A 22,573-nucleotide genomic window follows, 5' to 3' on the forward strand; every position below is an offset into this window, starting at 1 on the left:
GTGATGGTACTTAAAGTCCAAAGCATAAGAGTATTGATGGAGTATAAATAAGGCAAAACACACTGTGTACATCCAGTGTGCTCCTGCTCTGAATGTCATAAATGCAGGGCCAGAAAGAAAGCCAGCCTGTAAGATAAAAGGAAAAGTTTCCATTTCACAATTAGCTTCCCACTTCATGCTTCTTTTACATACATTTTGAAAGTTCTAGCAATCCATAATTTAAACGGGGCACTACACATTTATATCTGAATTGCCACATTATCCACAAGAGCATCAATGAAAGTGAACGGTTGTACTTAGATTCATGACACATAGTTCTTCTCTATTCCTGTGTTTTAAAATGTTGGTCAGAGACTGTCTGGGTACAAATATTGTGCACAGGATCTTTCTTTCATTAAAATCTTTCTAAATATGTAGATATCTATATATTATATATGTTTCAAAGAAATATGGTTCTCTACCTGTCAGCAAAGACTCAGGTTTCGCAGCTTGGGTGTGGACAGCATTGTGACTAAAGCTGTAATGGCCACAGTCCCATTGTCCACATTCATGATGTCACTAAAGTGGAACCTCACAATGTCACTGATGGGGGAGATTCTACGCGCAAGGTTTGTCCACAGGCTGTCTCTGACCACCGCACATCAGATAAAGGAAAAATAGGCCCGGCATTGTTGGAAACTCTTATCTAGTAACCTGGAACAGAACAAAAGCCTATGTCTTGCCCAAAGGATCGTAGGGGTCGCTGTGGGTCGGGTAGTGTTGGGAAGGTGGTCCTGGGGTTTGGGAATAGGAATCACGAAGTCTGGAGACATTTGACAAGAGGCAGCAGTCTGGCAGAACCAGGTAGAAGGGCGGCGTAGTGGCACAGTGGTTAGCACTGCTGCCTCACAGCGCCATGGACCCAGGTTATAGAGTCATAGAGGTTTACAGCATGGAAACACCCTCTGTGTGAATAAATTCCCCACTGGACCCTTTTGTATCTCTCTCCTCTCACCTTAAACCTATACCCTCTAGTTTTAGACTCCCCTACCTTTGGGAAAAGATATTGACTATCTACCTTGTCTATGCCCCTCATTATTTTATAGACCTCTATAAGATCACCCCTAAGCCTGCTATGCTCCAGGGAAAAATGTCCCAGTCTATCCAGCCTCTCCTTATACTCAAACCATCAAGTCCCGGTAGCACCCTAGTAAATCTTTTCTGGGTTCGATTCCTGGCTCGGGTCACTGTCTGTCTGTAGGGAGTGTGCATGTTTTCCTCATGTCTGCGTGGGTTTTCTCTGGGTGCTCCGGTTTCCTCCCACAGTCCGAAAGACGTGCTGGTTAGGTGCATTGGCCATGCTAAATTCTCCCTCAGTGTACCCGAACAGGCGCCGGAGTGTGGCAACTCGGGGATTTTCACAGTAACTTCATTACAGTGTTAATGTAAGCCTACTTGTGACACTAATACATAAACTTTAAAAACTTTAGAGGGCAGTGGCATGAGGGAACATTGAGAAGGTGATCCAAAAGAGAAAACGCTGGAAAATCTCAGCAGGTCTGGCAGCAACTGTAAGGAGAGAAAAGAGCCGACATTTCGAGTCCAGGTGACCCTTAAAGGGTCAGTTCTTTTCTCTCCTTACAGATGCTGCAAGACCTGCTGAGATTTTCCGACATTTTCTCTTTTAGTTTCAGATCCCAGCATCTGCAGTAATTTGCTTTTATTTATTGAGAAGGTGATGTTTGCGATCACTACAAGGGAGGTATCAGGTGTTGGCGGGGGTTAGAGGGGTGTTGCGGGGGGTGGGATTCTTGATGTGAGGGAGAAATTCAGATGAATGGGGACTGGAAGATGTGTTACATGATTAAGTCATGTCTATTTTCTTTTCAAATGAGATGTAATTAAAGAAGAAAGATTTGAATTTATTTCGCGTTTTTCATGACCACAGGATATCCCAAAGTGCTTTATAGCTAGTGAAATACTCTTGAAGTGTAGTCACTATTGAGGAAGATGGTTGTGCAGTGGGAACACCACTAGTAATCCAGAGGCTCAGACTAATTATCTGGACATGAATAAAAGCAAAATACTGCAGATGCTGGAAATCTGAAATAAACACAAAAAGTGCTGGATAAAGCTCGGCACAACATCGTGGGCCGAAGGGCCTGTTCTGTGCTGTACTGTTCTATGTTCTATGTAAAAACTCAGCAGATCTCGCAGGCTCTGTTGGGAGAAAAGACAAGATTTAAATTTTTTGAGTCCAATCTCACTCTTCTTCAGACCAAGAAGTCACACTGAACTCAGACCGTTAACTCTCGTTTTTCTCTCTCCACAGATGCTGCCAGGCTGGATGAGTTTTTCCAGCACTTTTTTATTTTAATATTCTGGGGCCATGGATTCAAAACCCCACCATGACAGCTGTTAGGATTTAAATTCAATTAATGCATCTAGAATTAAAAACTAGTCAGGTAATGGTGACAGTGACCATGGCAACTATCAACAATTGCTGTAAAAACCCATCTGGTTCACTAATGTTTTTTAGGGAAGGAAATCTGCCACCCTTACCTGGTCTGGCCTATATAAAGTAAAGTTAATTTATTAGTCACAAGTAAACTTACATTAACACCGCAATTAAGTTACTGTGAAAATCCCCGAGTCGCCACACTCCGGCGCCTGTCCAGGTACACTGAGGGAGAATTTAGCATGGCCAATTCACATAACCTGCACATCTTTGGGCTGTGGGGGGAAACTGGAGCACCCGGAGGAAACCCAAGCAGGCACAGGGAGAATGTGCAAACTCCAAACAAACAGCGACCCAAGCCGGGAATCAAACCCAGGTCCCTGGTGCTGTGAGGCAGTAGTGCTAACCATTGTGCCACCGTGTCGCCCCATACCGTAATATATGGCTCCAGATCCACAGCAATGTGTTTGACTCTGAAATGTCACTCAAATCACTCAATTAGGCTTATATTAACACTGCAATGAAGTTACTGCAATGAAAATCCCCAGGGCGCCACACTCCGGTACCTGTTCGGGTACACTGAGGGAGAATTTAGCATGGCCAATGGACCTAACCAGCACGCCTTTGGGAGGAAACCGGAGCACCTGGAGAAAACCCATGCAGACATGTGGAGAATGTGCAGACTCTGCATAGACAGCGACCCAAGCCAGGAATCGAACCCAGGTCCCTTGCGTTGTGAGGCAGCAGTGCTAACCATAGTGCTACCGCGCTGCTCCTTTAGAACAAGAGGTCACAGGTATAGGTTGAATGGTGGTGGATTTAAAACTGAGATGGGGAGGAATTGAATGGCGGAGCAGACTCGATGGGCCGAGTGGTCTAACTTTGCTCCTATGTCTTATGGTCTTATGGAATTACTTCTCGCAGAGAGTGGTGAATTTGTGGAACTCGCTGCCCCATAGCGTGGCAGAGTCTGAATCATTAAATGGTTTCAAGAAGGAGATATATTTCTGATTTTTAAAAAACTGGTTAAAGGGATATGGGGAACAGGTGGGGGAGGTGGATTTGAGACCAGGGAGAGATCAGCCATGATCTGATTGAATGGCGGAGCAGGCTCCAAGGGCTGAATTGGCTACTTCTGCTCCTAACTCCTACGTTCCTACGAAGGAAATCTGCCATCGTTTGCCAGTCTGGCCTACATTGAAATGGGCCCAGCCGCCACATCCCATGAAAGAATGAGAAGATCCTGAAGCAGATGAGCCCCTTTTTCCACCAAGCTGTAGTCATGGTGATGCCAGTGAGCACTCAATGTAGCCAATCACAGATTGGGGACGGCCCAATGGGCGGGATCACTGGATGAGTGACAGTCTGTTTGACCAATGGGAGTGGGGAGGCTGACTCCAAGCGGACCAATAAGATTGGGAGCGAAGAAGGGCCGACTATGATTGAGCGCGGAGTTCAAAAAAATGTGACTATTGTCCCAGGTTAAAGAAACAAACCATTCAACACATCATGTGGAATAATGCAGTTAAAAAGATTCTACTTATTTTTTGTTAGTTTTAACATTCAGCATCGTGTAAAATAACAGGAAATCGTTGGAATATTCATGGCTTTACTAGGAATATGATGGCAATTTAAAACCCAAAACTCCAGCAACTACAGTCAACAATTTGAAGCAAAAACTATTATGGGAGTTGGAAATCTGAAACAAATATAAAAGGTGTTGGAAAGACTCAGGAGGTGGAGAGAAATCCCTGCTGGGGGGTGGGGTTTGCAGCTTTCCTTTTGGATGGTGAGGCAGGTTTCTGTCGGCCTCCCCAGCTCCTGGTTGCCTCCTAGTAACAAGACGCCCAGCGGGTGGACACAAAGTAGCTGCAGCCACTGCAACAAAGTAGCTGCAACTGGGAGCTTCAAAGGGTCAGTGATACAAAGTAACATTGATTTATCCCAGTTCCCCCTCTACTGAAAACCAACAGAGGCTGTGTGCTTTATAGAATGTCCTCGTTGTTGGCGAAGTCCAGGACTAGGGGTCACAGTCTAAGAATAAGGATACAGTAAGAAGTCTCACAACACCAGGTTAAAGTCCAACAGGGTTATTTGGAATCATGAGCTTTCGGAGCGCTGTCCCTTCATCAAGTGAGTGGACTGACCAGGGTCCAGTCACCTGATTCGATTTAAAAGCAAATTACTGAGGATGCTGGAATCTGAAACCAAAAGAGAAAACGCTGGAAAATCTCAGCTGGTCTGGCAGCCAGACCTGCTGAGATTTTCCAGCATTTTCTCTTTGGGTACCTGTGGTGAACCATCGTTGGTTCCCACCAGGTAGTACTGAGCCAGGGTCTGGCCAGTACTATGAGTCTGTATATATGTTGCTGTTGGGGTTACATAGAAACCCTACAGTGCAGAAGGAGGCCATTTGGCCCATCGAGTCTGCACCGACCACAATCCCACCCAGGCCCTACCCCCACGTATTTACCCGCTAATCCCTCTAACCTACGCATGTCTGGGGCAATTTTAACCTGGCCAATCAACCTAACCCGCACATCTTTGGACTGTGGGAGGAAACCGGAGCACCCGGAGGAAACCCACGCAGACACGAGGAGAATGTGCAAACTCCACACAGACAGTGACCCGAGCCGGGAATCGAACCCGGGACCCTGGAGCTGTGAAGCAGCTGTGCTAACCACTGTGCTACCGTGCCGCCCTTAGGGTTAGGGTTGGGTTGTTCTACTTGTTACTGTTGGGGTTAGGGTTGGGTTGTTCTACCTGTATTATAGTTATTATGGTACATCCCAGTCGGGCTCCGCCTCCTGGGAGAGGTATAAAGGTCACTGCTCTGTCTGGGACCCTTCAGTCTGGGATCGTGTACTATATATGGTAGCTTCATTGTAATAGTAAATAAAAGCCTTTATTTCCTCGAGCATCTCTAGCCTCGTGAGTTATATCGCGCATCAGTACCTGATTTGATTTGATTTATTATTGTCACATGTATTAGCATGCAGTGAAAAGTATTGTTTCTTAAGCACTGTATAGACAAAGCATACCATCCATAGAGAAGGAAACGAGAGAGTGCAGAATGTAGTGTTACAATTATAGCTAGGGTTTAGAGAAAGATCAACTTAATGCAAGGTGAGTCCATTCAAAAGTCTGATGGCAGCAGGGAAGAAGCTGTTCTTGGGTCGGTTGGTACGTGACCTCAGACTTTTGTATCTCTTTCCCAAGGGAAGAAGGTGGAAGAGAGAATATCTGGAGCATGTGGGGTTCTTAATTATGCTGGCTGTTTTGCCGAGGCAGTAGGACGTGCAGACAGAGTCAATGGATGGGAGGCTGGTTTGCATGATTGATTGGGCTACATTCACGACCTTTTATAGTTCCTTGTGGTTTTGGGCAGAGCAGGAACCATACCAAGCTGTGATACAACCAGAAAGAATGCTTTCTATGGTGCACCTGTAAAAGTTGGTGAGAGTCGTAGCTGACATGCCAAATTTCCTTAGTCTTCTGAGAAAGTAGAGGTGTTGGTGGGCTTTCTTAACTATAGTGTCGGCGTGGGGGGAACCAGGACAGGTTGTTAGTGATCTGGACCCCTAAAAACTTGAAGCTCTCGACCCCTTCTACTTCGTCCCATTGATGTAGACAGGGGTAGCCACGCTCCGAAAGCTCGTGATTCCAAATAAACCTGTTGGACTTTAACCTGGTGTTGTGAGACCTCTTACTGTGCCCACCCCAGTCCAATGCTGGCATCTCCACATCATAAGAATAAGGGGTAAGCCATTCAGAACTAAGTTGAGGAAACAATAGAAAATGCTGGAAAATCTCAGCTGGTCTGAAAGCATCTGTAGAGAGAGAGAATAGAGCCAATGTTGTGAGTCTGGAATACCCTTCGTCAGAGCCTTTTTTGTAAGCGGGCTGTCCGGGATTGGGAGACTATGAGGTTGGAGGCTGTGGAGGGAAGATCTCTGGAGGAGATGAGGTCATTGACAATCCTGGAAACAATGGCTTGATGTCCGGTGGTGGGGTCATGGTCCAGGCGGAGGTAGGAGGAAGCGTCCGAGACTTGGCGCTCAGCCTCTGTGAGATAGAAGTCCGTACGCCAGACAACAACAGTCGGCGGGGTCAGGGTTGAGAGAAAAAGTGTAGCAAGTTCAGAAGGAGACAAGATGAGGAAGCACTTCTTCACTCAGAGAGTTGTGAACCCGTGGAATTCTGGTGGGGCCAGTTCATTAGATATGTTCAAGTGGGAGCTGGACGTGGTCCTTGCGGCTAAAAGGATCAAGGGGTATGGAGAGAAAACGAGAGTGGGATACTGAAAATGCATGATCAACCATGATCATAATGAATAGATTAGTGGGAACCTAGAGGATTGGGAAATCTTTAAAGGTCAACAGAAAGCCACAAAAATAGTTATAAAGAAAAGTAAGATGGATTATGAGAATAAATAGCTCTGGATATAAAAACAGAAAGCAAAAGTTTCTACAAATATATAAAATGAAAAAGAGTGGCTAAAGTAAACATTGGTCCTTTAGAGGATGAGAAGGGAGTGTAATAACTGGAAATGAGAAAATGGCTGAGGCATTGAACAGGTATTTTGTGTCGGTCTTCACAGTGGAAGACACAAATAACATGCCAAAAATTGATGACAGGAAGGCTATGGCAGGTGAGGACCTAGAAACTATCCTTATCACGAAAGAGGTAGTGTTGGGCAAGTTAATGGAGTTAAAGGTAGACAAGTCTCCTGGTCCTGATGGAATGCATCCCAGGGTACTAAAAGAGATGGCGGGAGAAATAGCAAATGCACTAGTGGTAATTTACCAAAATTCGTTGGACTCTGGGGTGGTTCCCGCAGATTGAAAAACAGCAAATGTGACGCCACTGTTTAAAAAGGGAGGTAGACAAAAGGTGGGTATCTATAGGCCGGTTAGCTTAACTTCTGTAGTAGGGAAAATGCTTGAATCTATCATTAAGGAAGAAATAGCGAGACATCTGGAAATAAATTGTCCCATTGGTAAGTCGCAACTTGGGTTCATGAAGGGCAGGTCATGTTTGACTAATTTGGTGGAATTATTTGGGAACATTACATGTGCAGTGCACAATGGAGAATCTGTGGATGTGGTGTATCTGGATTTCCAGAAGGCATTTGACAAGGTGCCGCACCAAAGACTGCTACATAAGATGAAGGTGTACGGTGTTACAGGTAATGTATTAGCATGGATAGAGGATTGGTTAACTAACAGAAAGCAAAGAGTGGGGGTAAATGGGTGTTTTTCTGGTTGGCGATCAGTGACTAGTGGTGTGCCTCAGGGATCAGTGTTGGGACCGCAATTGTTTACGATTTACATAGATGATTTGGAGTTGGGGACCAAGTGTAGTGTGTCAAAATTCGCAGATGACACTAAGATGAGTGGCAGAGCAAAGTGTGCAGAGAATGCTGAAAGTCTGCAAAGAGATATAGATAGTGGACGAGGGTCTGGCAGATGGAGTACAATGTTGGTAAATGTGAGGTCATCCATTTTGGTAGGAATAACAGCAAAATGGACTATTATTTAAATGGTAAAAGATTGCAGCATGCTGCTATGCAGAGGGACTTGGGTGTCCTTGTGCAGGAATCTCAAGGAGTTGGTTTGCAGATGCAGCAGGTAATTAAGAAGGCAATGGAATTTTGTCCTTCATTGCTAGAGGGATGGAGTTTAAAAACAGCGAGGTTATGTTGCAGCTGTATAAGGTGCTGGTGAGGCCACACCTGGAGTACTGTATACAGTTTTGGTCTCCTTACTTGAGAAAGGATATACTGGCACTGGAGGGGGTGCAGAGGAGATTCACTAGGTTAATTCCAGAGTTGAGAAGGTTGGCTTATAAGGAGAGACTGAATAGACTGGGGCTATACTCATTGGAATTCAGAAGAATGAGGGGAGATCTTATAGAAACATATAAGATTATGAAGGGAATAGAGTAAAGAAAATGACGAGTGAAGTAAGACTGAATAACACATACAGGTACCTGTAATTAGTTCCTTTTGACGTGTTTAAATTTAAGATAGAAGCAGGGAAGCTGTTTCCACTGGCAGGTGAAACTGGAACTGGGGGGAACGGCCTCAAAATAAGGGGAAGCTGATTTAGGACTGAGTTGAGGAGGAACTTCTTCACACAAGGAGTTGTGAATCTGTGGAATTCCCTGCCCAGTGAAGCAGTTGAGGCTACCTCATTGAATGTTTTTAAGGCAAGGATAGATAAATTTTTGAACAGTAAAGGAATTAAGGGTTATGGTGAGCAGGTGGGTAAGTGGAGCTGAGTCCATGAAAAGATCAGCCATGATCTTATTGAATGGCGGAGCAGGCGCGAGGGGCCAGATGGCCTACTCCTGCTCCTAGTTCTTATGTTCTTATGAATGGTGATGCAGGCTTGAAGGGCCGAATGGCCTAATCCTGCACCTATTTTTTATGTTTGTATGTTTCTAATCCCTACAGTGCAGAAGGAGGCCATTCAATCCATCGAACCTGCATTGATAACAATCCTGCCCTATCCCCGTAACCTTGCGTATTTACCTGGCTAATCCCCCTGAAACTAAGGGGCAATTCAGCATGGCCAATCTACCTAACCCGCACATCTCCGTGGCACAGTGGTTAGCACTGCTGCCTCACAGCACCAGGGACTGGGTTCGATTCCCGGCTTGGATCGCTGTCTGTGCGGCGCCTTCATGTTCTTCCCATGTCTGCGTGGGTTTCTTCCATGTGCTCCAGTTTCCTCCCACATTCCAAATTCATGCTGGTTAGGTGCATTGGCCATGCTAAATTCTCCCTCAGTGTACCTGAACAGGCGCCGGAGTGTGGCAATTAGGGGATTTTCACAGTAACTTCATTGCAGTGTTAATGTAAGCCTACTTGTGACACTAATAAATAAATAAATCTAAAACAGAGCGAAAGATGTGCTGGTTAGGTGCACTGGCCATGCTAAATTCTCCCACAGTGTACCCGAACAGGCGCCAGAGTGTGGCGACGAGGGGATTTTCACAGTAGCTTCATTGCAGTGTTACTGTAAGCCTGTTTGTGACACTGATACATAAACTTTTATATTGGGACTGGAGCAACTATTTTGTGTCCAGATCATCTATTTTGCGATATTTAAAGGACAGTTGTACACCACAACCTTTCATCTCATATTTCCACTGTTTATAAGTTCGAAGTGCAGAAGTTTCAATTTGGAAAATGAAATTTGACAAACTCATTTTAAAAATATATCCACACTTTTAACTAATGCTGCAATCCAACAGGTGGATATCACAGGTAACTTAATAAAATCTTTGATTTGGTTTGATTTATTATTGTCACATGTATTGGGATACAGTGAAAAGTATTATTTCTTGCGCGCTATACAAACAAAGCATACCGGAGATAGAGAAGAAAAGGAGAAAGTGCAGAACGTAGTATTACAGTTATAGCTAGGGTTTAATGAAAGATCAACTTAGTGCGAGGTAGTTGCAATCAAAAGTCAGCAGGGAAGAAGCTGTTCTTGAGTCGGTTGGTATGTGACCTCATCTTGTCGTTGATGGCACCTACAAGAGTTCTGCAGAGGTAGAGATTTGGACATCAGAGCTGACAGCATCCTTCCTGTAGACTCGAGCCCAAAGCGTTACCAGTTCAGTCACTGGGAGAACATGTCCACTGATGGGGAAATGCAGATCAAGGAGGCATATCAGAAATTGAACTTAAGCCATTCAGGAATGAAATCAGGAAATGCATTTTGGAACTTTTTTTTGGAAAACAGTAGCTTTTCAGTCGCTGATTTTTTAATTATAGGTTAGGCGGTAGCTGATTCCTGCACCTTTCCAGTCTTTAAAAAAAAAGGACAAGTTGGAGAAAATCTAATGGAGACTAATACAAGCATGGAGCAAGCTGAGGAGCAGAACCCATTGGAAGATCAGATGCAGTGTTTGATGAAGGTAAAAAAAAAGCTTTCAACTGTTTAGCAAATAAAGTTTTACCCAACAATCTGTGTAATATTATTGGTCATGAACCGATGAACACAACAGCAATTGGCTCCACAACATGGTCACCAGTTCAAATTTAAATCACCCACATGATGTGTAACTCACCAGCCTTTTGGCTAAGATCAAGCCCAGAATCAGGTGCAATGCCTTTTCTTCTCACCTTGGATCTTGTATGTCTCCCATGTGGGGACCATGAATTTTTGGAGCAAGCAAGGAGATGGATTAAGGGCTTGCCCTGTCCACTCTGCACATTGACTTTGTAGCTTTGGCGGCACGGTGACACAATGGTTAGCACTGCTGTCTCACAGCACCAGGGACCTGGGTTCGATTCCCGGCTTGGGCCACTGCCTGTGTGGAGTCTGCATCATGTCTGCGTGGGTTTCCTCCGGGTGCTCCGGTTTCCTCCCACAGTCTGAAAGATGTGCTGGTTAGGTACAATGGCCATGCTAAATTCTCCCTCAGTGTACCCAAACTGGCGCTGGACTGTGACGACTGGGGGATTTTCACAGTAACTTAATTACAGTGTTAATGTAAGCCTACTTGTGAAACTAATAAATAAACTTAAAACTTTACGAACGGAATAGAAACATAGAAGATAGGAGGAGGCCATTCGGCCCTTCGAGCCTCTCCACCATTCATCACCAGCATGGCTGATCGTCCAACTCAACAGCCTAATCCTGCTTTTTCCCTTTGATCCCATTCGCCCCAAGTGCTATATCCAGCCGCCTCTTGAATACATTCAATGTTTTGGCATCAACTACTTCCTGTGGTAATGAATTCCACAGGATTACCGCTCTTTGGGTGAAGAAATGTCTCCTCACGTCCATCCTAAAAATAATTTTTTATAAATAAATAATTTTTTTTTAAAATTCCAGCTGCCTGAAATTAAATGATCATTTTTGATTTCTATTTGCTTCAGTGCTACTTCCAAACAACACAGCCTGAATGTCGCTGCAATTCTGTTTGCAGTCATTTGATCGTAACAAATCTACAAATACGTTTGATTAGTCCAGAACTAATCTAGAATACATTAAAAGTCTTTCACGTAGCCCTCACTGCATTAAACATCAGGCTTATCTTTGCCATCACACATAGAGTGCGTACAAACCAAATTCAGCAGACCATGCTTAAAGGGTTAACGTTTGAGGGCAGGTTGCAGAAATTGTTTGTCCCCCCTCCAGTTGATTAATGCATGATCTATTGGGGGTCTTTCACAGAAACTAGAAGCAGGAGTAGGCCATTCAGCCCTCTGAGCTTGCTCCACCATTCATCTTGATCATGGCTGATCATCAAATTCAATATCCTGATCTCCCTTCCTCCCAGATCCCTTCACCCCTTTAGCCCCAAGAGCTATATCTAATTTCTTCTTGAAATCTGACAACGTTTTGGCCTCAACTACATTCTGTGGTAGTGAATCCCACATGTTCACTACCCTCTGGGTGAAGAAATTTCTCCTCACCTCATTTCTAAAAGGTTTACCCCTTATCCTCAAAGTATGACCCTTAGTTCTGGACTCCCCCACCATTGGGAACATTCTTTCTGAATCTACCCTGTCTAACCCTGTTAGAATTTTGTAAGTTTCTATGAGATCCCCTCTCACTTTTCTAAACTCCAGTGAATGTAACCCTAACTGACTTAGTCTGTCCTCATACGACAGACCTGCCATCCCAGGAATCAGCCTAGTAAACCTTCTCAGTACTCCCTCTATAGCAAGGACAACCTTCCTCAGATAAGGACACCGAAGCTGTACACAATACTCCAGGTGTGGCCTCACCAACACCCAATACAGTTGCAGCAAAATATCTCTATCCCTATACTCAAATGATAAAAGGAAGGATCCAATAAGATATATAAAAAGAGATAATTTCCTCGGGTGGGGGGACAGTCTTAAAATTACATTTAGGCTATTTTAAATAAAATCAGGAAACACCTTAGCACACAAAAGATAGTGGAAATCGAAAACCCCCCCACCTCAAAAAGCTGTGGATTCTCGAAACTTGAAACTTTCGAGATTAAGATTGACACGTTTTCGTTATGTAAAGCTACCATGGGCTATAAACCAAAGATGCGGCACGGTAGCACAGTGGTTAGCACTGCTGCTTCACAGCTCCAGGGACCTGGGTTCGATTCCCGGCTTGGGTCACTGTCTGTGTGGAGTTTGCACATTCTCCTCGTGTCTGCGTGGGTTTCCTCCGGGTGCTCCGGTTTCCTCCCACAGTCCAAAGATGTGCGGGTTAGGTTGATTGACCATTCTAAATTGCCCCTTAGTGTCCTGAGATGCGTAGGTTAGAGGGATTAGCAGGGTAAATGTATGGGCTTGTAGGGATAGGGCCTGGGGTGGGATTGTGGTCGGTGCAGACTCGATGGGCCGAATGGCCTCTTTCTGTGCTGTAGGGTTTCTATGATTCTATGGATAAATTAAGTTGAGGTTTCCGAAGATGATTGTTTTTGTGAAGCTGTACCTCCACTGAATTCCTACCTTTGTTGTGCACCATCTGTTGGTCAGAGGCAGTAGATAACTTGCTTTCATCAATGCCTTCCTGAAATAACTGCGAGGAAGCATTGAACAGCAGCCCAGCGATACCAGTCACTTTCATTCTTTTCTCCCCTCAAGCAACACCTATAATTGGCACTGGGCTAATGTTCTGAGTGCCAACAGCCTTCAGCTGGGTTGCTAATTTGCCGTTTTCATGTGATTCTGGACAATGAGTTCTGATAAACCCTTTGCCTTTGGCAGTATCACAACTGCGTAAGAATATCTTAACTGCTTCACAGACACGCTTCCCATCACCGAATTAGTTACGCTACAGAAGGAGGCCATTTGACCCATCGTATCTGCACTGGCTCTCCAAATGAACATTGTGGCTTAGTGCCTTTCCCGTGCCTTCTCCCCATATCCCTGCACATTGTTTTCTATTCAAGTAATCATCTAACACTCTCTTGAATTCAGCACATTCACTGGAAAGTGATCAGGAGCAGAAACTTTGGCTGATTTTACCTTTCCCCCCTTTCCGAACCCATGGACTCAAAAGCCAATTGTTACATATAACTCATTGCCAATACTCTGAGATGAGATAACTCAGTAAATAAATGAGTAAGCAATCCTGAGATTTTGCTGACCTGTAAGCCTTGGCAATGTTCTACAGAACAGAACTCCCACTCACCTGATGAAGGGGCAGCGCTCCGAAAGCTTGTGGCTTGTGCTACCAAATAAACCTGTTGGACTGTAACCTGGTGTTGTGAGACTTCATAGAAATCATAGAAATCCTACAGTGCAGAAAGAGGCCATTTTGCCCATCGAGTCTGCACCGGCCACAATCCCACCCAGGCCCTACCCCCACATATTTACCCGCTAATCCCTCTAACCTTCACATCTCAGGACACTAAGGGGCAATTTTAGCATAGCCAATCAACCTAACCCGCACATCTTTGAACTGTGGGAGGAAACCGGAGCACCCAGAGGAAACCCATGCAGACACGGGGAGAATGTGCAAACTCCACACAGACAGTGACCCAAGCTGGGAATCGAACCCAGGTCCCTGGAGCTGTGAAGCAACAGTGCTAACCACTGTGCTACCGTGCCGCCCTTCTCACTGTGCTACTTACTGTGCTTCTTACTGTGCTTACCCCAGCCCAACGCCGGCATCTCCACATCAACGTTCTACATAACAAGCATCTGTTGGCGAGCCCATTATTTGCTCTTTAAGTAAACACACCCAAAGGGTTCGTCAATTGTTTCAATTACCAAAGACCGGGACAAACATACACTTTCGATGTTGTATTTAACCCAAGTCTCTTAACAATTAAGTGTTTTCATTCCACAGATTGATGACTTCATGCCAGGCTTTTCTGTGTTCTCCACAGCTTTGTCTGAGGAGCAACTGGAAGCAGCCACAGCGAAAGCACGACAAAACCTTTTTGGATCCAGTGGAACTTTTCACCTGGAAGGCTTTGTTGAGAAAAGATGCGACTTTTCGGACATAATAAACAATCGGGCTAAAGAACGGTGAGTGGTTGAAATGAACGTCCCAAGAGGCCGCGATTTGTTTTACATGTTTCTCTGCTTAGTGACATTTTAGTTTGGTGACAATACAATGAAGTCCCAGGGTTCGTGACTTCCTCTTTCGCGAATTCACTTATCCCTGCAAATAAAAGCAAAATACTGTGGATGCTGGAAATCTGAAACAAAAGCAGAAAATGCTGAATAAACTCAGCAGGTCTGGCAGCATCTGAGGAGAGAGTAACAGAGTCAACGTTTCGAGTCCATATGACACCTTTGTCAATCTCCCCTTTGCTGCGACCTATCCCTGCCCCACCTCCTCCAACTGCCTCTCCAACTATATCATTCCTTACATTTCTCCCCCTCTTCAGTTCTGTCGAGCGGTCATATGAACTCAACGTTAACTCTGTTTCTCTCTCCACAGATGGTGTCAGACCTGTTGAGTTTATCCAGCATTTTCTGTTTTTATTCCAAAAGTCTATGTTCACTAGTTCACGCGTTATGGGCCAAAATAGAAGCCATCTTCAGAAAATTCCAAAAATAAAAGAAAAGCCGCCTAAATGAAGTAAAAACGACAGGGCCGGAATTTTCCAGCCATTCACGCCCCACTGCCAGGGCAAGCGAGAATGGGAAAATTAGCACTCCGCCGAATCTCCGTTCATTGCAGTGGACGTGAACAACTGGGAAATTCCAGTCCAGGTATCCATGGTGTATTTCCTGGATTGGATTTGATTTATTATTGTCACATTTATTGGTACACAGTGAAAAATATTGTTTCTTGCGCGCTATACAGACAAAGCATACCGTTCATCGAGAAGGAAACGAGAGAGTGCAGAATGTAGTGTTACAGTCATAGCTAGGGTGTAGAGAAAGATCAACTTAATGCAAGGTAGGTCCATTCAAAAGTCTTGATGGCAGCAGGGAAGAAGCTGATCTTGAGTCTTGAGTAAAAGTGTGCACTTGAGCGTGTGTCATCTGCCCAGTGGGCGTTCCTTGCTGCTGTGATTTAATAAAAGCAACTTACTGCGGATGCTGGAATCTGAAACCAAAAGAGAAAACGCTGGAAAGTCTCAGCAGGTCTGGCAGCATCTGTAAGGAGAGAAAAGAGCTGACGTTTCGACGACCCTTTGTCAAAGCTGCGATTTAGTTCCTGATCGCAATCCCCCTCCACTCTCAAGTAAAGTACTATAAATGTGACAACTTTTACAGGGCTGGAATTTAACCGCTTCGCCAGCCCCGGTATAGGGGTGGGCGTGGCTCGCAGAACGGAATTCTCCGTTGGCCTCGGGCAGGATTTTACGAGCCTCACCCGAGCGAGGTCGTAAAATACCAGCCAATATCTCCAGTAAATTTCTCTTTAAATTTATTTTTAAAAATAGTTTTAATTGCCTTTGATCCATTCCACGTGTAAACATTTAGGATGACCCTGGAACCTATCTACTTGACTCCCAATTATAAAGTATGTTTGTCGTTTGTGGTTTTGCCGTTTGCGACGTTTCACCAGAAGGTAAACGGTGGAACTGAACTATAATTTACTGCAGTAAATGGAGCCCTTACAGGAAATTCACATTTATGTCACTCACACTTAAAGATACATGTCATTTGAGAGGGAAGGGCTCCACTTTAGACTTTAGTTCCACTTTAAGTTCTGTTAATGTGACCTTATAAACATCAGAAAATAACAGATAGTAAAAGATTGGTCAATTGAGGCTGTCCTGATCAGATATATTGCAACTGGACAGTCTGAGGCCAAATGCTCCTCACACACCAGCCAGCCTTGGGAGAGGCAAACAAAAACCTCTGATAATACAGTGGGGAAATATTCTGGGAAATTCCTCTCTGACTATCAAATACATTTGGATACTAGTTCCACAAGACTCCTCACTCTGCGTCATGAAAGTATATCACACATGGGACCTCTTTGAATGCCAAATTCTCTAAATTACAGCAAATCAATACTCGTGTTAAGTGCTGTAAGCTACAGGGCTATGGGCCGGGTGCAGGAAGGTGGGATTAGAAAGGGCACCTGGGTGTCCTCGGGCTGGCATGGACCAGATGGGCCGAATGGCCTCCTGTAACTTTTCTATGGTTCTATGTTGTCCTGAAATATCTCATAGAAGAACTCACATTAACTCAAGTGCAAGAGATATGTGCTTTGCAGCGTTCTTTGGCATCCTCATTTATTTGACGCAAGTAATTTAGGATGTGATTACTTCAGGGTCTTTGATGGGATCGTCAAGGTGTTTCACGTCCTCCTTCTCCTTTCTGATATCTTCCTCTCCCGTTTTCTCTGCTATTTCCCACCTCTGTGTGGAGGCATTTGGCAACAACTGTGTAAAGCTGAGTTCAGGAAGTGGGTGACAGAATCAGAGCTAACTCCCCCCATTCTACGGCCATAATGCTATACAAAAGCTGGGGAGAATTTCCACTGAATGAAAGTGACAGTGTAAGGAGAGGACTGGATGTAAAGGATGTGTTACAGACCAATCCAATATTCTAACTCACAGGAACATAGGAATTAGGAGCAGAAATAGGCAATTCAGCCCTTTGCGCCTGCTCTGACACTCAATCAGATCATGGCTGATCTCTTCCTGGTCTCAAATCCACCTTCCTACCTGTTCCCCGGATCCCTTTAACCCATTTTTTTATCAGAAATATATCTATCTCCTTGAAAACATATAACGATTCAGACTCCACCATGCTCTGGGGCAGCGAGTTCCACAAATTCACCACCCTCTGTGAGAAGTAGTTCTTCCTCATCTCAGTTTTAAATCTACTGCCTCTCAACCTATACCTGTGACCTCTTGTTCTAGATTGCCCCATAAGAGGAAGCATTTGGTCTACATTTAATTTATCAACCCCTTTTAGAATTTTATATACCTCGATCAGATCCCCGCTCATCCTTCTAAACCAGCAAGTACAAGCCCAAACTGTATAATCTCTCCTCATAATCCTTTCATTCCCAGAACTCAGCTGAAGGTTGAACAGATCTGATCTTTTATGGCCAAACGATGGAGAATAATGTCAGATCTAAAGCAGCTGATGGGGCCAATGCGCATTGTTAAACTATTTTAACAGTGAATTGCGACAGCTTGTCTCAGTAGTGACACTCTTGCCTTTGAGCCTTCCATTGTAAACGTGAGCTTGTGATGCCTTTGCAATATTGAAGGAATGCTGCATTGTTGGAGATGCTTCTCTTTCTGATGTTTAACAAAGCCTCTCTCTGCCTGACCAGATGATTGTAAACAATCTCATGCCACTCATTGAAGGAATGTTTTTACTTGTGTCAGGGAAGCAACAGCCAACACCATCAAATACAGATGATTTAGTGAAGTCATCTCATTTACTGTTTTTTGTTTTATTCTTTCATGGGTTGTGGGTGTCACTGGCCAGGCCAGCATTTGTCACCCAACCCTAATTGCCCTTGAGAAGGGGGTGGTGAGCTGCCTTCTCGAATCACGGCTGTCCGTGTGGTGTAGGTGAACCCACAGTGCTGTTAAGAAAAGAGTTCCTGGACATTGACCCATTGACGGTGACGGAACAGTGATACAATTCCATGTCAGGATGGTGATGACTTGGAGGGGAACTTGCAGTCACTGAGCCTTTATGTTTCTCGGTGGTAGAGGCTGTGGGTTTGGAAGGTGTTGTTCCAGGAAAGTTGGTGAGTTGCTGCAGTGCATCTTGTAGATGGTACACACGGCTGCTGCTGTGCATCGGTGGTGGAGGGAGCGAACGTTTGGGGTGGTGGATGGGATGTCTTTCAACTGGACTGCTTTGCCTTGGATGGTGTTGAGCTTCTCGAATTTTATTGAAGGTGCACTCATCCAATTGGAGAACACTCTATCACACTCCTGACTTGTGGACAGGCTTTGGGGAATCAGGGGTGAGTAACTCACCACAGAATTCCCAGTATTTGACCCACTCTGGAGCCAAAGTGGCAAACTGGGCTTTCCATTTGCAAAGAGTGAAACCTTCCGTTTAAACAGTATCTAACACACTCTCAGAATATCCAACTAAATCCTTTGGAGTATAGTCAGTATTTGTATGTAGCTTCATAGAATCCCTTCAGTACAGAAGGAGGCCATTCGAGCCATCAAGTCTGTACTGATCACATCCCACCCAGGCCAAGTTCAGTTCAGTTTCTGTTCACTGGTAGCCCCCAGGATGTTGATGGTGGGGATTCAGTGATGGTACTGTAGTTGAACATCAGGAGGAGATGGTTAGATTTTCTGTTGTTAGAGATTGTCATTATCCGGCACTCGTGAGATGTGAACATTACTTCCATTTAGCAGCTCATGCCTGACTACTGTCCAGCTTTTGCTGCATGAGGGCACAGATTGCTTCAGTATCTGAGGATTCTCAAATGGTACTGAACACTGCGTAGTCCTCAGCGAACGTACCATTTCTGATTTCATGTTGGCGGGAGATGAAGATGATTGTACCTAGTTGACACGACTCTTTGCGAGATCTTTCTGTATACATATTTTGTTATGTGTACATAGTTTGTTAGGGCGGCACGGTGGCAAAGTGGTTAGCACTGCTGCCTCACAGCGCCAGGGACCCAGGTTTAATTCCAGCCTGGAGTTTGCACTTTCTCCCTGTGTCTGCGTGGGTTTTCTCCAGGTGCTCCGGTTTCCTCCCACAGTCCAAAGATGTGTGGGTTAGGTTGATTGGCCATGGTAAATTGACCCTAGAGTCAGGGGGTTTAGCAGAGTAAATGTGGAGGGTTATGGGAATAGGGCCTGGGTGGGATGTGATCAGTACAGACGTGATGGGTTGAATGACCTCCTTCTGTACTGAAGGGATTCTATGAAGTTACATACAAATACTGACTATACTCCAAAGGATTTAGTTGGATATTCTGAGGGTGTGTTAGGCACTGTTTAAATGGAAGGTTTCACTCTTTGCAAATGGAAAGCAATAGACAGTTGTGCTGAATGGATAGAATCCTGTATATTGGACATCTATTTCACAAGTTTATCTTGTTTTAACAGGTGTGAGGAAGGAAGGAGGCTTCTTACGTCTGGGAAACTGGAGGAAGCTGTGATTTCATTTAGTCGAGCTATTGCTCTGAATCCTCAGATGGTAAGTGTGATAACACCCACGAGGTCCATGGAGAATCACTGATTGATCTCGCTTTGTTGAGTACGAGTTCCCTTGGTAACAGGCCATGAGTGGCCTGCCCAGCTAGAACTCATTACCTGAGCCTTTTATGAGACAGGCCCAGGACTGGGCCTGCTGAAACTGTAGCCCCAGGCAGGGACCCGTGTGTGTACACCACGGTTGTGGTGTTACTTTGCATTCTGTTATAAACTATGTTCCTTTCCAGTCAGGCTTCCTGAGTCATTACGGCAAGAATATTTTATTTTTGACAGCGGAGAGTGGTTATGGTGAGAACTTGATCCATGTCTTGAGGCAATGAGGATGTTGATTTAAGTGGCCATTTGATCCAACTTACAAAGACAATACCAGATAATGCAGGTTTAAAGCTAGCAGACTTCAAATGAAACTATAGATTAGAAATAACAAACTCCCAGAGGGAAAAAAGAATAGTTGAGTCTGTATTACTTAGTTCCTTAAAATAAGAATTGAATCTGACAGTATTTGATTGGGATGTGTTTGGTATGGAGGAGGTAGACTCGAAGGATCAAACTCTCCCTTGGCACAATGGTTCCCTGCTGAGAATGGGACTGAATGGAGAAGTAAGATAGGGAGAAGGAGATGGCAAAATATTGCTCATAAAGGGCAGTAATCCAGAGATGAATGGTGCAAATGAGGATGGAGAAGTATTCTGAAACCTCACTTCGTTAGAACAAAGAAAATTACAGCACAGGATCAGGCCCTTCGGCCCTCCAAGCCTGCACCGACCATGCTGCCCGACTGAACTAAAGCCCCTACCCTTTCGGGGACCATATCCCTCTATTCCCATCCTATTCATGTATTTGTCCAGACGCTCCTTAAAGGTTACTATCGTATCTGCTTCCACTACCTCCCCTGGCAGCGAGTTCCAGGCACCCATCACCCTCTGTGTAAAAATAATTGTCTCGTACATCTCCTTTAAACCTTGCCCCTCGCACCTTAAACCTATGCCCCCTAGTAATTGACTCTTCCACCCTGGGAAAAAGCTTCTGACTATCCACTCTGTCCATGCCCCTCATAAACTTGTAGACTTCTATCAGGTCGCCCCTCAACCTTCATAGTTCCAGTGAGAACAAACCAAGTTTCTCCAACCTCTCCTCATAGCTAATGCCCCCCATACCAGGCAACATCCTGGTAAATCTTTTCTGTACCCTCCCCAAAGCCTCCACATCCTTCTGGTAGTGTGGCGACCAGAATTGAACACTATATTCCAATTTGATTGTTCAGCAATTATTGAGCAATAATTCTCCCTCAGGAGATCAAATGGTTGAGGTTTGCAACACTAAGATTTGAGAGATTTACAACACAGAAGGAGGGAATTTGGCCCATCGTATCTCCCACCAGCTCTCCCATTGGACTTGGTTGTGAGAATGCAAAACGGTGCAAAAGGCATGTCTGCATTGAGTCTGCACCGACTTTCCGACAGAGTGTCTTACCCAGGCCCAGCCCCTGCCCTATCCCCATAACCCCACATACTAACCCCACTAATTCCGCTAACTGACAAATCTTAGGGCACTAAGGTGCAATTTAACATGGCCAATCCACCTAACCTGCAACTTTGGACTGTGGGAGGAAACCGGAGCACTCCAACCGGAGCAAATCCATGTAGACACGGGGAGAATGTACAAACTCCACACAGACTGTCACTCAAGACTGGAATCGAACCCGGGTCCTTGGCGCTGTGAAGCTGCAGTGCTAACCGTTGTGCCACCATGCCGCCCATGATTAATTATACAAGGGGAGGTTAATAGAGATGGTATGTCTGTGAGAACTGAGAGATAAAAGGGTGGAGGTGTTAGGATCATGCATTAGTAATGAAAGGTTAAGGTGTGTTTGAAATACAGGTAAATAGGTTGGATCTAAAATTTGCATCATAAGATAAGGGACTTGGCTTTTCAGCTGTTGAATTTCAAAGGGGATTTGGAAATGCCAAGAAACTTTTACAACTTACAAAGGTTGCAAGTAAACAGAGGGAAGGTATTTGAATTTTATTGACCTGAAAGTACAGACAAAATAGAAAAACATGAAATATATTTATATTTTGAGAAGATGAATTCAAAGAGGTATTTGAGAACAATGGAACTGAGATGAAAGGGAAAAGATATTCAAGGAAAGATGTTTAGCTGAGTTGTGGTGACTGTATGGGAATAAACCTTTACTGGCGGTGGTAAATAAAGACCTTACTCTTTGGGAGATCTTTCTGTGTGCATATTTTGCTTATGTCATGTACAAACCTCTTCAACACACATATGAACCAAGGGCACACTGTTTTAACACAACTGGATTAACAATTATATAATCCAACCACACTCTTTCTGGAATTATCCTGCAATAAGGAAAGATACAGGATCTTCCAACAAAGACAAATAACACAATGCAAACTTCATTATGATAATACAATTTACATTATCAGAAGGAATATGAGTGAAATACGAGTGAGCGGCACAGTGGTTAGCACTGCTGCCTTACAGCGCCAGGGTCCTGGGTTCGATTCCGGCCTCGGGTCACTGACTGTGCGGAGTTTGCACGTTCTCCCCGTGTCTGTGTGGGTTTCCGCTGGGTGCTCTGCTTTCCTCCCACAGTCCAAAGATATGCAGGTTAGGTTGATTGGCCGTGGTTAAATTGACCCTTAGTGTCAGGGGGATTAGCAGGGTAAATATGTGGGGTTACGGGGATAGGGTCTGGGTAGGATTGTGGTCGATGCAAACTCGATGGGCCGAAGGGCCTCCTTCTACTCTGTAGGGATTCTATGATTCTATGAAATTGCTTTACAGATATATATGTCTGCATTCTGTGACCAATTCAATTGGACGTACCAACACATTTGCGTTGTATTGTGAATTTTTCATGAAAGTAGTGATTACTTAATGACTGAACGTATTTATTGTGAATCTATGCATTGATATTTACAGATTGTAGTCTGAAATCTGATTTTGAATCCCTTGCTCATTGCAGAAAGAGTTTTATTTGAGAAGGGCTGAGGCATATCTCCATATCGGAGATTTCCAATCTTCTATTGT

The 22,573-nt window shown here is 44.5% G+C and overlaps 1 protein-coding gene across 1 annotated transcript in view; it reads left to right on the forward strand.

Moving 5' to 3' along the window:
- Positions 1-4,260: 4,260 nt before the first annotated feature.
- Positions 4,261-22,573, forward strand: part of LOC144503084 (tetratricopeptide repeat protein 16-like) — a 58,653-nt gene continuing 40,340 nt past the window's right edge. Inside the window, 5 exon segments of the mRNA XM_078227585.1 lie at positions 4,261-4,351; positions 10,224-10,366; positions 14,239-14,420; positions 19,409-19,499; positions 22,509-22,571. Of these exon segments, the coding sequence (XP_078083711.1) occupies positions 10,292-10,366; positions 14,239-14,420; positions 19,409-19,499; positions 22,509-22,571 (411 nt within the window). The 5' untranslated portion in view covers positions 4,261-4,351; positions 10,224-10,291.

The sequence above is a fragment of the Mustelus asterias genome, chromosome 13 (genome assembly GCF_964213995.1).
Source record: "Mustelus asterias chromosome 13, sMusAst1.hap1.1, whole genome shotgun sequence".
Taxonomy (NCBI): Eukaryota; Metazoa; Chordata; class Chondrichthyes; order Carcharhiniformes; family Triakidae; genus Mustelus; species Mustelus asterias.